Here is a 15,609-nt window from a genome sequence, read left to right as displayed (position 1 = left end):
CGTAATTAGATGTTGTGGTCCAATCATTCTTTTGCACGAAGAATACTTTTTATTTCTTTTAAATATATGTATATATGTAATAACTATAAATATTTATTTGCATATAGAGCTATACATTATGTATACTATGTGAGAGGTGTAGGTGCCACAGGGATATTATTTCATTTTAATTGTAGATGTTAATTGTTTACGTGGACCCGATTGCCGTTGACGTGACAGAAATGTTTGTCCTTGGCCCAATAGCATTGCCAGTTTGGCATCAATTATATCACGCTGTGTATTATTGGCTAATCTATAGAAAGCTGTCGCCACTAAATTCTCCTCAACTGAAGAAAATTGAAGCTTCTTATCGTCTGTGAAATCTTGGATATTATCAACCAAGTTCACCTCATTTAGTGCTCTTGGATCCATATTCTTGATAACATCCTTTGCCCTTTCGACACATTTGCGATATTTTGTCTCCAGACCCAACAACTCTTGATCCTTTGCCGCAAGGGCAGCTTCGAGTTGGGAAACTTTATTCTGAAGTCCAGCATTTTGATTGGCATATTCTTCAACCTGACTGGATTTTTGTTCGTTCAGTTCGAGAAGTTGTTTTACTTCCTCCGTCGAGGCATTGCCAGCTTTATTGGTACCCTCATCGCCGCCAGAAGAATGGGTAAGTGACATAATACGCTCGGTAGCTGCTTTTAGTTGTTCCCGCAAATTGTTATTTCTTTTGTTGGCATCATCTAGCAGTTGCATTAGTGCCGTCTGGCCTCCTTGGCCTTCGCGCAGTGCCTTGTTTTCGATTTCAAGTCTTCGTACACGTTCATTCAATACAGAAGGCTGCAATTCATTGGACATTGTTGTGGTAACATCACCGGAGTCGGTTGAAAGATGGCCGCATCTTAATTCGTCCAAGGCCTCCCTCAAGCTGTTTCTTTCCTTCAGCAGCCCTTCTTTGGCCTGTTGCAGTGAAAATATTGTTTCCTCCATAGCTTTGCTTTCAAACTCCAATTTCAGATTATTGCTTATTTCCTTTTCCAGTTTCGTGTGCAAATCCTGGACTTCTTTTTTATACAAATCGATTTGTCCCTTGAGAGCTGCACATTTTTTGGCATCTTCTTCGAACTGGGCATTTTGCTGTAAATATTCAGCACTACGTTCGTCCAACATTTTTAATTGCTTCTTTAAATCGGTATAGTCTTCAAGTTTTTTCTTGTATGTCTTCACTTGAGTTTCACAAACTTTTAACTTTTCATTTGTCTCCCTCAGAACATCAATTTCATCTTTCAGTTTTATAAACTCAGAATTGACTTTGTTCAACTCTTCTACACGTTGTTGTAGTAGTTGAATTTCCGACTCTTGTTCTTGAGATTTTATGCGTAGATCTTCGCGTGCCGTTTCCGACTGCAATAGCTCCTCCTTCATTTGATCCAATTGTTTACGCATATCATGATATCGGGTTGATCCAGTGTTCACTGGACCCAGCGAAACTCCATCATCTCCAATTACCGGAGCCGATTCCAATTTCTTAATATCATCTTGTAGCTTAGATACCTCTGATCGTAGATTGGTGTTCTCCTCAACCAAAATAGTCATCTTTTTGTCCAGTTCAAAACACTTTTGGGCCAATCTATCCCGATCTTCTTGCAGCATTTTGTTATCCAAATTTGCAATATTCAAGGAGTTCTTTGACATTGAAGTTCCCTGGCAGGAAGACTCAAGTTCTTGGAGGGCTTTCATGATATTGGCCTGTAATGACTCCTCCAAAAGCATTATCTCACGTATATAGTCCTGTTTCGAAGAGCAATTCACAGCACATCCCAATATGAGCTGCAACAGACGTTCCAATTCAACGGTGTCATATTTTTCTGCGATTCGCATAGCATCAGGTCTAGGAAATTCCACCAGAGAATAGTTTAAAACGTCGGCATAATAATCGTATAAAGCCTCTATGACTTTCTTTAGGTTGCTCATTTTCAAACGCCAATTTATGCCAACTTCAACTTTTATTTTGGAAAGCCATGTATCTGTGAATGACTCAGGAGCGAACTGATTTAAGGCCTGGGCCATTGCCACACCATCTGACAATTCCTCGGCTGTTTCATGTGGAGCTGGCAAGTTAAGGGTTTTAAACCATTCCATTAAACTTTGGCACATATCACCCATGTTATTGGTTTCAAAAAGACACTTGTGTTGTTGTTAATAATAATAAATAAAATAAAAAAATATTTAATGCAACAGAGCAACCGAGAAAATAAAGTCTCACGACGACACCTCAAACTGGCCCCGTTTCTGACACTATCTGCAAACAATGACGCCGTTAATAAGCAACACAACAATTAAAAGTAACGGCGCCAAAATGTGACTTCCGCCTCGGACTTTTCCTCAATATCGAGAAAATATTTCAGAGAAGAGAAATTGAGAAATTATTTGTGTTGTGTCGTGACGAAATAAATTGTTCGCGGAAAGAAGAAAATTCATATAAAATTTAGAAAAAGCTAAATAATTAAGGTGAAGAAAATAGAGAAACAATAAACCAATATTAAGTGAAGAAAGAAATCATAAAAGTGGGCACTTTTTGCTACGCAGTAACTGAAAAAAATTAGATTAATAAATTTTCTGGTTGTCTTTTGTTTTTTTTTTCTCTTTCTTTTTTCTATTAAATAGAATAACAAAGAGTTCGTGTAAAACTGAAAGAAGGATATTGTAAAAATTCTTTGGAGACAAGATGACCATTTTACCCAAACCCACAATTGATAAAAAGGGCAATTTTAAGTTGCCATTACCCCTAGGCCTTGGGTCTTTTGGTAAAGATCATATGGAAAAGTCCTTGTTGGGGGTAAGTAATATATATAAACAAATAGAATATATAGTGCACAATTATTATTTGCTTATTATTTTTTCCTAGACACTTGACACCACATTCATTTCGTAAGCATTCATATATCTTTTGTTGGTATATAGTAGTATCCTTGTATCATGTGTGCAGGAATTTCCCCATTTACTTCGTGCTTTTTCCAATCATGGCCATTTCGTACAATTCGTGTTCATGGTCTCGTTTTGTTAGTTTCTGTTTGAAAAATAATTTTTCATCCTTGCGATAGGTTCTGTCAAGGCAATTATTGATTTTTCTCCATCGTGTAATAATTATTGAAACAAAATGGAAAAAAAATCGTTATTTACATTGTGTTATTATTTAAGTTTGATATGTATGTACATAAGGATGTAAATGTTTTCACATACCATTATCTACATAAATATGTATATATAGGTATATGAAAATATACATACCATGTAGATATTTACTCAGTTGTTATTGGCATTGATTTGTTGTTATTGCGTCCAATGTATCATATCCAGCAACAAACATTTGTTTACTTTCGATGGGTACTGTCATCCGTAGCCATGACCCATCTTTTTACTTAATTTTGTTGCTGTTGTAGCTTCAATTGCGGATTAAAGGACCATCAATGAATATATGCAGTAGATCTGGTAACTGTATTTTTTAATTTATTTCGATCTTTTAATGATTGACAATTTTCGAAGAGAATTTTTTTAAGTTAAAAGCCAACAAAAAAGATTTGCAGCATTTATTCTCCCTGAAATTGAAATGGAAGGTTATACCTATTTAATAATGATAGTTATGCTTTATGGCGTGCATTTTCTTGTACCACCTCTACTGCTGTTATACAATGAGCTAGGGTAAAAGTCCTTGGCCGAGTAGGAATCTGGTCATAGCCCCTACTTTTGAAAAAGATTTGACAAAATGCACATTTGAGTGTGTGTGTGTTGTAAAAGAAACTATTCAACATGCATTTTTTCGGGCACTTGTGTACCAAAGGCTTAAAACAAAAAATAATAATATTCTTAATAAGGGCATTTACCCAGTTTAAATTACATATTTGACAAAACACTTAGTTACACATCATATGTTATGACGGTGGCTTGCATTTTTTAAGGTTTCTGTATTTTGTTGCATTTTTATTCGCACAAAAGTCAGAAGTACTAAATCGGTCATTTGCATTTTGTAAGAAAAAAAAGTAGTTGCTCAAAAAATTAAATGTGTAAACGTTTAATTTTTTATACCCTCCACCCATGCCCTCCAACAGAGAAAATAGGGTATATTAAATATGGCATTCCGATTGTAACCCCTCAAAATATTTGTCGTAGACCACATAATGTATATATATTCATGGCCAGAATAAAATTTTATGTCCATCTGTCTGACGTGAAATCAAGATACAGCCTAAATTATTTGACAAGGGGCTTTGAAACATGGCACAAAGTGTACATTGTGTCTGGGATAATTGGTGTTAAAGATGAAGTATATCGGTCCATATGCAATCGTACTTTGATTATTTAGTCAAATTTTTCTACGGAAGTGTTCCAAAGTTGGTACTTAGAATTTGTAAAGGATTCCAATATAGGATTGCTGTATTTTACTATACAGGGTAAGATAAAAAAACTGCAACAAAGTCAAAGTCAAACGCATAAAATTTCAGAATAAGTCTATATTTGTTTGAATTGGTCACTTTTGGCACGAATTATTTGCCTTCAAACAGCCGTCACACCCTGTCCGAATGTTGCTCTGCGGTATTTTGGCCCATTCCCGGCGAAGCACTTGCTTGAGGTGATCGACACTTTGATATTTTTTAGTGCCAAACTTGCTTTCAAAAATACTCCGGACACAATAGTCCAACGGATTGGTATCCCATTGTGCGCTGGAAATGAAACGAGGAACCTAATTTTGTAACCATTCTTGGGTGGCGCATGCAAAGTGCGATGGTGCTGAGTCCCGTTAGAATGTCCAAGGCCAAGGCTTTATTACACCCTCCCGAATATTTTTGCGATAATATTCGGCATTTATTCTGATGCCAAGGACGTTGATATAAGGGGAGAGCGACTATCGGCTGTTATGGCAGCCCACACCATCACCATGGCCGCGCTTGAGTTCTGGTGGCCAACTGAAGGTGCACATTTTCAGCTGACCTCTATGGCAAGTAAACACGATCATTTTTACATACTGCTGAACAACGAATGTTTCTCATTGGAGAAAATCAAATCCGGCAGTTCACCACTTTCAACCAAGCGAAGCAACTCTTTAGCTCTTTTGAGTCTATTTTCTTTCTGTTGCGGTGTAAGTTCTTGCACTTTTTGGAATTTCAATGGGTTTACCCCGAGCTCATTTTTTAATATTTGCCGAATGCAATATTGCGATATATTCAGCTCACGAGCCACTGCGACGGGGGATTCGATCAAGTGGCTTATTTTCTTTTCGAACCATTTCTGCTTACCTGTTTTCTTCCGTCCACTTCCTTGACGTCTGGCTACGCTACCAGCATCACGGTAACGAGCGATGGTACGAGACACATAAAATGTATTCACATTTAAATGCTGGAGTGCTCTAACGATAGCCACTTGTGGTTTTCCAGCCAAATATAAGGAAATCACACTATCACGCTTGAATTCCATCACGAATAACTTTTTTTCTGGAAAATTCTCATCAAAATGATTTTGTTCGCTTGTAAACAATATAATGAGCTCATCACTGGAATAATTTTAACAGCTGTCGGATGAGTGGCTTGGAAATGACTGCAGTCTGAAGTTGGTTGCAGTTTTTTCATCTCACCCCCTGTATATTTCAAATATAAAGACAAACCTGAGTCGATTTTCAATAGGTTTTGACGTGGACATTAAATCCATATTATGGCTTTTGAGTGGCATAAACATTAGCACGTCATATCTAGCTATAGCCGACCTGAATAAAATAGATGTTTGTGTATATTGAAATCATATTAACCGATTTTAACTTTTAAATTTTTATGTCTATACAGTGACAATTATGTCAGGATCTTCTTTGTTCCTTTTTCGCATTATTAAAAATCTAGACAACCCATGCATAGCCCCAACTTTGTGTAGGGTATATTGTTGATAATTAATCTTCCATCATATATCTCTACTGTATTACATTCCCATTACATTGCAAAAATATCAAATAAAAGCCAATGGTCAGCAAATATTATCTGTCAAAGCGTAAAATGTTTATTTATCATATTAAATATCAAAACATTTTTTTATTACATTTTACATAATGCCATACTATATTTACTCTATCAGTTGATCCAATATTCTTTGTGTTTTCGAAACTGTAAAGACACATACGTACATTCATTATTATTTGTAGATTAAATTAAATATACATATCAAAAGAAGTGACAATTCTTCAAAATAATGCCGATTTCAGATCGTGACTAAAAATTTAGTTGATAAAATGAAAAAAAAACACAACTAAGCATTTTTCTTGATGAGCTAGGTTGCAATGCAAAAATGCATCTACTCTGACTTGGCACATGTTTTAAGAGATTAAGTCATTCTTAATTAACTGTGTGTTATAGATAGTAAACACGTTATAAGGAATTCCAAAAATTACAACTTATCCTTGATTCCGGTAAAATCTATAGATTTTAAGCAACAAATCCATAATGAATGTATTTGCAGTTGCTTTTCTCAATTAACCGTTTCTCTATTAAACCTTATTGTGTATTTATTCTGCCGCTCTTCTTTTTTTTATCGATATGTGAATCATATATTTATAATTCCCACTATGGCGTAAACACGCAAAAGTAATGCCGACCAGAATATTCTTTGTTGGAGTGGAATTTGAACCGCAACTGCATTTCATTCAAACACACAAACTAAAGCGCTTGGAGGGGGTGCTAGGCTAGAAAACAAAAATAGAACCTTGATCTGCTTACTTTGGTATTGGCTATTTTTATTTTTATCTAAAATTTGGCTTTGTGCTGATCGCAATGTTGAATTTAATACTTACATAGTTCTCCCCTTCCATCTCCAATGATAAGATAAAATGTATATTTATGTTATAATTGCTATTGTTATCGGTTAATTCGTTGCCTTTTTTGCTCACTACTACTGTTAATTGGAGGAGGATACTTAACACAATATATTGACACATTGTCCATAAGGAATTCAAGTAGGGAAAGAATTAAAGTCGACCAAATCCGAATATGTGTTACCTTTCACATCATTTGTGTAGCCATAAGAGGTGTTCCCAATAATCGTCTCGTAGATATCTGTTACCCTTAGCTTTTTGACCCGGAGGCAATTGTCCAATATTTACGCACTACGTAGTTTTGTTAGATAATCAAAACAATTTTCTTAAATAAATTCTTAAAGTAGGGCGGGGCCGACTTTATGATATCCTACATCACTTTGTTAATTTAGTAGAGCTGCGCAAAACAATTAAAAGTTTTTATGGAAGAATTCAATCATACACGCTATGATTATAATTATAATTTAAAGTTGAAAGGAGTAAATATGCCGAAGCATTTGTATCTTTTAAATTCGGACTTGTATTGCCCATTTGGGGCAAAATTAATTTGAAATCGGATAAAAATATATATGGGAGCTATATCCAAATCGAAACCGATCTCGATAAAATTTGGCAAAGATATTTTCGAGCTTACGGAGTGTATATGACGGCTGTGGGTAACAAATACAACAAATCGGATGAACAATATATATGGGAGCTTTAGCTATATCTAAACCGATCTTCACCAAATTTGGCATGCTAGCTTCTAGACTCAATTCGGTCGCATGTGCCAAATTCCATCCCATTTGGGCAAATATTAGACGTTTGGTGTACAATAAAAAGTAAATCGGACGAAGTTATATATATGGGAGCTATATCCAAATCTGAACCGATCTCTACAAAATTTAGCAAATGTATTTCTGAGCTGTATTTGATATATTTCCCCAAATATTGTTGTTACAGAGTGCATATTACGGCTGCGGAGGAAAAAATACAAATCGGATGAACAATATATATGGGAGCTATAGCTATATCTGAACCGATTTCGATCAAATTTGGCATACTTATTTTCAGGTCCAATCTCATCGTACGTGCGAAATTCCATACTATTCGGACGGATATTACACGTTTGGTGCACAATAAAAAGCAAATCGGACGAAGATATATATGGGAGCCATATCTAAATTTTGACCGATTATCACCAATTTCAATAGGGCTCGTCCTTGGGCCAAACAAATGTTTTGTGCAAAATTTCATCTGGATAGGGCAATAAATGCGAACTGTACTTTGTTTACAAAAATACATGGACAGACGGACCGACGGAGGAACGGATGGACAGACGGAGGAACGGATGGACAGACGGACGGACGGACATGCATAAATCGACTCAGAATGTGATTCTATGCAGGTCATCAAAAGGAACTATGGATTTATCTCGTTTCCTTTTGCCTGTTACAAACAAATGCATAAAGACATAATACCCTGACCACCTTGTGGTGTAGGGTATAAAAAACTGCAACAAAGTCAAAGGCCATAATTTTTTCCTTTTTTTTAATTTTATTGAATGAAAACAAAAAATGTCGGAAATAGCATCAAATTTTTGTATAAGTTTACATTTGTTCGAATTGGTCAGTTTTGGCACGAATTATGGCCTTCAAACAGGAAATGAAATCGTCACACGCTGTCCGAATGTTGCTCTGCGGTATTTTGACCCATTCCCGGCGAAGCGCTTGTTTGAGGTGATCGACAATTCGGACACAACAGTCCAACGGATTGGTATCCGGAGATTTTGGTGGCCATTGTGCGCTGGAAATGAAGCGAGGAACCTCATTTTGTAACCATTCTTAGGTGGCGCGTGCTGAGTCCTATTGGAATGTCCAATGCCAAATGGAATATTGCGATATGTTCAGCTCTCGAGCCATTTTTCGGCCACTGCGACGCGGGTTTCGATCAAGTCGCTTGTTTTCTTTTCGAACCATTTCTGCTGATGTTGCTGTTTTCTTCCGTCCACTTCCTTGACGTCGGGCTACGCTACCAGTATCACGGTAACGAGCGATGGTACGAGACACAAAAGGTTTATTTACATTCAAATGCTGGAGTGCTCTAACGATAGCCACTTATGGGTTTCCAGCTAAACATAAAGAAATCACACTATCACGCTTAAATTCCATCACGAATAACTTTTTTTCTGGAAAATTCTCACCATAAAGCTTTTGTACGCTTGTAAACAATATAATGAGCTGTCAGTGGAATAATTTTAACAGCTGTCGGACGAGTGGCTTAGAAATGACAGCAGTCACAGAAAAATTGGTTGAATTTTTTTCATCTCACCCTGCATTCTCTTGATATTCTCTATTTTAAAGTTTAACATTTACTTTTAGTTACTTTAAATTAACACCATTTTTTATCTCTCTTTCTTCCAGAAACAAGCATATATTCCACATGGTACCAGTGATGTTGAATCGGTCAACTACAATCAACATCACCCGGCGGCATTTAGTTGCATTAAAAATGGTCTTACCATTCTGTTAATATTGGTAACAATTCTACTGGGTATCTTTGGTGGTTACATTATCTATCGATCATTTGGCAATCCTGATAATGCAACAAAATTCCATTATCGCACCCTCTGCGACGTGCCATACGAAGCGGCGAATAATGACAAACTATTTGCACCACGTTTCTATCCCCAGCCCGATGAAATGGATTTCAATTGGCTATTGCCCCATTTGAGTGGAGTTCGTGGCATGCCATTGGATGATAGTAATTTCTTTCGTGAAGAAATCGAAATGGATTTAAGTGATGACGAAAGTTATACCAAAATTAATGTGCCCGATTTTAAAGATGGACGTCATGGACGTTTTATGCATGATTTCAAGGAAAATCAATCGGCGATCATTGATGCTACAGCCAAACGTTGTTTCATTATGCCTTTGGATCGTAATACCACATTACCGCCCAAGAGTTTCGTTGACTTGATGGAGAAAATGGGCTCAGGATATTATAACATTGATACGGATCGTGTGCGCCGTAACATGCGTGTGGTATTACCGCCAATTAGCGATTTGACATTGATCTCGGAACGTATTGCCAATGAGTGTTACGACATGAAAGTGTATATGTTGGAGAATTACGTATCTGGAGGTAAGTGGGAATTGTGATATTGAAAGAACATATTTGGTATTCATGAAACATATTTTTTGTTATTTTGAAGTTTAAATAGCAGGATTCATACATTAGTCCAAAAATATGAAGAAATATAAGGAATTTTTCAGATCTCTCTCACTTTTATAAAAGCTTCTTGGTTTAAAGAAGAAAAGAATAACAGGACTGTGATTTAACAGGTGTTAAGCACCTGAGAAGAAGTGTCTCAATTTGTTGTTCTGGACTAAATGATAGAATGATTGATTTCTCATATAAGTAGAGAGATTGTCATTTAACTATGCTCTTGATATAAGGAATGGATTCAAAGCAATAATGAATAAACGAAGACGTTCTCCGGCTCGTCTATGGAGACGAAGACGATCTCCGGTTCATCTATAGAGACGGAGACGTTCTCCGACACATCTATGGAGACGGAGACGATCTCCGGTTCGTCTGTAGAGACGATCTGCGGCTCGCCCTTCGGTCGTCTATAGAGACTCTCTGGATCGTATATGGAGACACCCTTCTGGTCGTCTATAGTCTTATTTCTGGACCCCTACATCGATTTTCGAGAGCCAATGATCTTTGGATTGACGAAGCTAATCATTTTTGTTCTGAATAAAACATTCAGCTTTCCTGCTCTCCTACATCAACAAGGGATCAATGATCGAGTTCCAATGATCTCTGGATTCCAGAGGAGAACCATTGGCCTACAAATTCTACCTTACGAATCGATAGTCGAGTGTCACTGATCTCTAGATTGATCTGGTGAATCCAGTCTACCAGTTAATTAATTTTGCTCTACCTACCTCAACAAGGCATCGATAGTCGAGTGCCAATGACCTCTTCATTGAAAATGCGAAGCATTAGCGTCCAAAATTAACCAATTATTGAGATTTTTTGGTGCACGACCTCAACAAGGGATCGATGGCTAAGTGCCAATAACCTCTGCATTGGCGAGGCGAAACATAGTCATTTCAAATAACCAATTAATTCGATTTTCTGGTGCTCTACCTCAATAAGGAACAATTGTCGAGTGCATTGACGACGCAAAACATTATTTCTTGGAACACTATCTCAACACAAGGAATCGATGATCAGGTGCCATCCCTAATTAGTCACCTCAAAGAAGTACTAAGTCAGGTGCGAAAATGGTCAATACCGGTCCACTCTATCAAGTACCTCCCCCACAACGGGTCAAAATTTTGAATAATTACAACTCTTATAAAATGTGATCTAAGAGTCCGAATGTCTTCAAATTTCACATATCTCAATAATTTTATTAACCCAATGTCTGGTGTTAAGATGGAATATATTGGTCCACTCCTTCTGGTACATCCCCCACAAATGGTCGCAACTTTCCAAAAATATTTTTTTTGCACAGAAAGAGAAACGATAATGCGATTTTGCTCCAACTTTGCAAATCCAAATATTTGCATCAGTGCTAGGTCAGGTACGAAAATGGATAATATTGGTCCACTCTATCAAGTACCTCCTCCCACACAAAGGGTCAAAATTTTGAATAATTACAACTCTTATAAAATGATGTAAGAGTCCATTTATCTTCAAATTTCACACATCTCAGTAATTTAATTGAGCGAAGGTCTGGTGGTAAGATGGAATATATCGGTCAACTCTTTCTGGTACCTCCCCCACAAAGGGTAAACATTTTGAATATTCATTAAAGTAATAAAACGCAAAACAAACATCCGATTCCATTTAGACTTGGCAGATCCGAATATTTCTATCAACACAGGAGATGTTATAAAAACGGTAGAGATCGGACCATTCCCTCTGGTGCCTCCCCCACAAAGGGTCAAAGTTTTGAATAACCAAAACGTTTATAAAATCCGAAATAAGCACCAGGTTCTCTTTATATTTCACACATTCCATTTCCAACTAACACAAGATCTGTTGTGAATATGGAATATATTGGCCCTCTCCTTCTGGTACCTCCCCCACAAAGGGTCAAATTTTTGAATATCCATGGAGCGAAATTAACATCCAATTCCATTCAGACTTAGTGCATCTCAATATTTCCATCAACACAAGATCTGTTATAAAGATGGTAGAGATCGGACCATTTCTTCTGGTATCTCCCCGCATAGTGTTCAAGATTTTGAGAAACGAAACGCTTTTCCAATTTCACACATACAAACATTTTTGCTAACACAAAATATGTTGTGAAGATGATATATAGCTGTGAACCCCTTCTGGTACCTCACCCACAATGGGTCACAATTTTCAATAATTTTATCTCTTATAACTTACGGGATGAATATGGATTTTTTTATGATGAAATTACCAATATATACCAAACCCGACACGTCGCAATATTTATATCGTATTTATTTAGGTCCGATATGGAATGGTCAATATTGACAGAACCGAGTGATACTTTTTAACTTGTTTTTTTTTTTTCATTTATTAACTTTGTTCCTTTCTTTTGTTCTCTTCTATTTCAAGTTTTCAAACGCGAGGCAAAACCAATCTCATCGAATGGCAAATTTGCCGAATATTCCGGTAAAGGTGTGGTAGAATTTGATCTTGTTAATATTGCCGACATTGAAGAATACGAACGACAACATCCGAAATAAGGATATTTTATTTGAATCAAATCGTCGTTATCAATTATATCAACATATGACAACAGAAGTAAATATAGAAAATTACAATTATATATTTGTAATCTTAACTAAACAAAGAACATAGAAAAGAAGCAAAACAAACAGATAAATATGATCTCGTACCCAGGGGCGAGTGTCTTTTCAAATTTTTTTTTCAGTAGTTTGTAGATTTCCTAATTGTAATTAAATAAATCATGATCTGGATAATATTTGATTTTTTGTAAACAGAAAAAAATGTGTAGCATAGCACTGCCTATCAGAAATGATTAAACAATTAAATATGAAGATAATGAATTGGAATTTCGCAAATGTATAAATTGTTTAAACATTTCTGAAATGGTTCTCCTTTTTTTAGTATATTCTTACAAATTTAACTTTGGTCGATTTATTTTAATTGTATTATATCAAAAGAATTTTAATGAACACACAAATTTTGGTGCAAATAAATGGTATTCTTTGATGCTATAAAATATATTTTTATTGTTACACATTTCGTTTTGAAAACGGTGGCCTAGTAGTTTGTAACGGCTTTCAAGCTTGCCGGAACATTTACAAACAACTCCACTATGTCTTTGAGAATAATGTTTACATTCCCCCTTTATTCCGTTAATTTTAAACAATAAATTTCTTTTTCTGTAATGCACACAATAAAGATATTCAAAAACACTCTGGTACCTTTAAACAAAAAATAAAAGACAAAAATAATATTGAATTGAGTTTTGTTTTTATATTTCCAAGGGTTTTTGGTTCAGTCCATACTTTTTTCTTTTTTTTTATAAATAATTAGGATAACACCTTTCCAAAGTTTTTATCGATGTTATGAGCTTTTTTTGTATATTAATGAGAAGAAAAAAAAAACATGAAGAAATATTTATTCAATTTTTAAAGCAATGTTTAGCAGAACAAAAACCCTAATAACAACAAATCAGTTAAAAATACTTGGTATTCAAACTTTCAAATACAAAACAAAAAACAAGTGAATTATTCAATAAATGTTATTAACGAAGTAAACATACAAAACTATGATGAAGTGGTGTGTATAATCTTTTATGATGATCAGACAAAGAATTTAGAAATTAAGAATCTAAATAAAAATGTATTAAAATGCTATAAATGTTAATAATTTAAGGTGTTTTTCTTTAATTTGTGTTATTTTTGTGTAAGGTAATGGATTGTAAGCTTGGTACAATAAATAAAAGGTAGAGTATGGTACAGACTCAATTAAATTCGTCATTTTTATTAGTGTGTTTTCATTAGAGCTTAGCAGGGTTAATGTCCTCTACGATTTGTTTTGTTTGGCCTATATACAATGAGATTGGCAATTTAAATCCTCAGGCTTTACTAAATCCCGTAATCTGTAAACCCTGTTCTCCCAAATTTACTAAAGGGAAGAATTAAAATAACCTGATTTTAAATAAATTGTAAATAAATGCATGTTCTGTAACTCCCTGTGTAGAATCAGAGAGAACTCCTTGTGTAGAATTTCAGACGATATCATTGAAAAATGTAACTAAAATCATCAAAATTCTGTATGGAGGTACAGCTATATGGCGAGTATACGATATTGTGGAACTATATTGACAATTATCTTTCAGGGGGTAAAGTACTAAGAAGGAACTCCTTGTGTGGATTTTAAGCCTATTCCCATGGTAGAATTAAGAAGGCAAAGTCATGTAATCATATGTTCGCAATTTTTTTTTCAAATTTATACATTGGATAACATCTCATTGTCAAAATCGATATTCATAAATCCATTGTATACACCATGGTAGAAATATACAGGTAGATGAATCAACGCTTGGGAACATTGATATGTCAAAATTTTTTAAATATTTCTGCAAAAAAAAGTAGATTTGTCTATGTTTTACCACACAACGCCAATCGGAGGTTGTTATAATATGCATTTTTTAATAATTTTTACAAATTTGAGTAATTTTTCATTCAAAAATTTCGATTCCAAAAATGGTTTGACAGTTCATTGTCCCAGCAGCTGTGTCCATGGTAGAAGAATATAGGTAGACGTCGACACAGTCGACACAGCTGCTGGGACAATGAACTGTCAAACCAATTTTGGAATTGAAAATGTTGAATGAAAAATTATTTAAATTTGTAAAAATTGTTGAAAAACGCGAATTATAATAGCCTCCGAATGACATAGTATAAGAAAACATATAAAAATCTACTTATTTTTGAAAAAACATTTAAATTTTTTTGTCATATCAAAGCGTTGATGCATCTACCTGTGTTCTTCTGCCATGGCATGGACACAAAGTCAGAGATGGGAACTGTTTTTTATGCCCTAAAATTTGACATGGTAAATTACAGAAAATCCAGAGCTGGGAATGCTAATTTGAAATAAGGTTACCTTTATTTCATTGTACCATGCCTATTCCATGAAAATTGTGACTAAAATCATCAAAATGCCGAATGTCGGGAGGTACAGTTATATGGGGGATATACGATGTCGTGAACCGATGTAGCCCATCTTCGAACTTGACCTGCCTGCAGACAAAAGGGAGATCTGTGCAATGGTCACGAAGAACTACTTGTGTAGAATTTCAGACAATTTCATGGAAAAATGTGGTTAAAATCATTAAAATACCGAATATTGGGGTTACCATTATATGGGGCCTATACGATATCGTGGACCATCTTCGAACTTGACCTGCCTGCAGACAAAGGACAGATCGGTGCAAAATTTTAACTACCTATCTTAATTCGTTTTGACTCCAGCGAATTTTACGCTGATCGAGAATATATATACTTTGTTGGGTCCAAAATTATTATTTCAATAAGTTGCAAACGGAATGACGAACTTAATATATCCTCCATACTATGTATAGTGGAGGATATAAAAAGGAGAAGAGCTGTAGGTGGTTGCAACAAGAAATTTGACTGGTAGAATTTTTATTTATAAAGTGAGAAATTCACCACGGAATTTTTATGATTATTAACCAAAATTATACTGCCCCGCTAATCTTTTTGGCTCATGTCTACTTTTTTTCAAATTCAACGATAAAA

The 15,609-nt window shown here is 35.4% G+C and overlaps 2 protein-coding genes across 2 annotated transcripts; one reads left to right on the top strand and one right to left on the bottom strand.

The window, feature by feature from the left end:
- Window positions 1–5: 5 nt before the first annotated feature.
- On the bottom strand, window positions 6–2,299 carry LOC101892328 (protein hook). Its single transcript, XM_005182709.4, has one exon. It carries the CDS (start codon window positions 2,152–2,154, stop codon window positions 157–159), a length of 1,998 nt encoding a protein of 665 aa, XP_005182766.1. The 5' UTR covers window positions 2,155–2,299; the 3' UTR covers window positions 6–156.
- A 43-nt stretch (window positions 2,300–2,342) lies between these two features.
- On the top strand, window positions 2,343–13,300 carry LOC101892162 (uncharacterized). The gene is made up of 4 exons (XM_005182708.4): window positions 2,343–2,499; window positions 2,656–2,827; window positions 9,241–9,961; window positions 12,428–13,300. Exons 2-4 carry the CDS (start codon window positions 2,717–2,719, stop codon window positions 12,556–12,558), a joined length of 963 nt encoding a protein of 320 aa, XP_005182765.1. The 5' UTR covers window positions 2,343–2,499; window positions 2,656–2,716; the 3' UTR covers window positions 12,559–13,300.
- Window positions 13,301–15,609: the final 2,309 nt, after the last annotated feature.

The sequence above is a fragment of the Musca domestica genome, unplaced genomic scaffold (assembly GCF_030504385.1).
Source record: "Musca domestica strain aabys unplaced genomic scaffold, Musca_domestica.polishedcontigs.V.1.1 26, whole genome shotgun sequence".
NCBI lineage: Eukaryota > Metazoa > Arthropoda > Insecta > Diptera > Muscidae > Musca > Musca domestica.
The sequence above is the reverse complement of the archived record's forward strand: the minus strand, read 5'-3'. Positions and strand labels throughout refer to the sequence as shown.

Excerpts from the sequence above, each read along its gene's own strand:
- LOC101892328 (XM_005182709.4), bottom strand. The coding sequence starts at position 2,154 with ATGGGTGATATGTGCCAAAGTTTAATGGAATGGTTTAAAACCCTTAAC.
- LOC101892162 (XM_005182708.4), top strand. The coding sequence starts at position 2,717 with ATGACCATTTTACCCAAACCCACAATTGATAAAAAGGGCAATTTTAAG. Across the intron at positions 2,828-9,240 it reads TGGAAAAGTCCTTGTTGGGG|AAACAAGCATATATTCCACA; the intron begins GTAAGTAATATA and ends TCTTTCTTCCAG. Across the intron at positions 9,962-12,427 it reads GGAGAATTACGTATCTGGAG|TTTTCAAACGCGAGGCAAAA; the intron begins GTAAGTGGGAAT and ends TTCTATTTCAAG.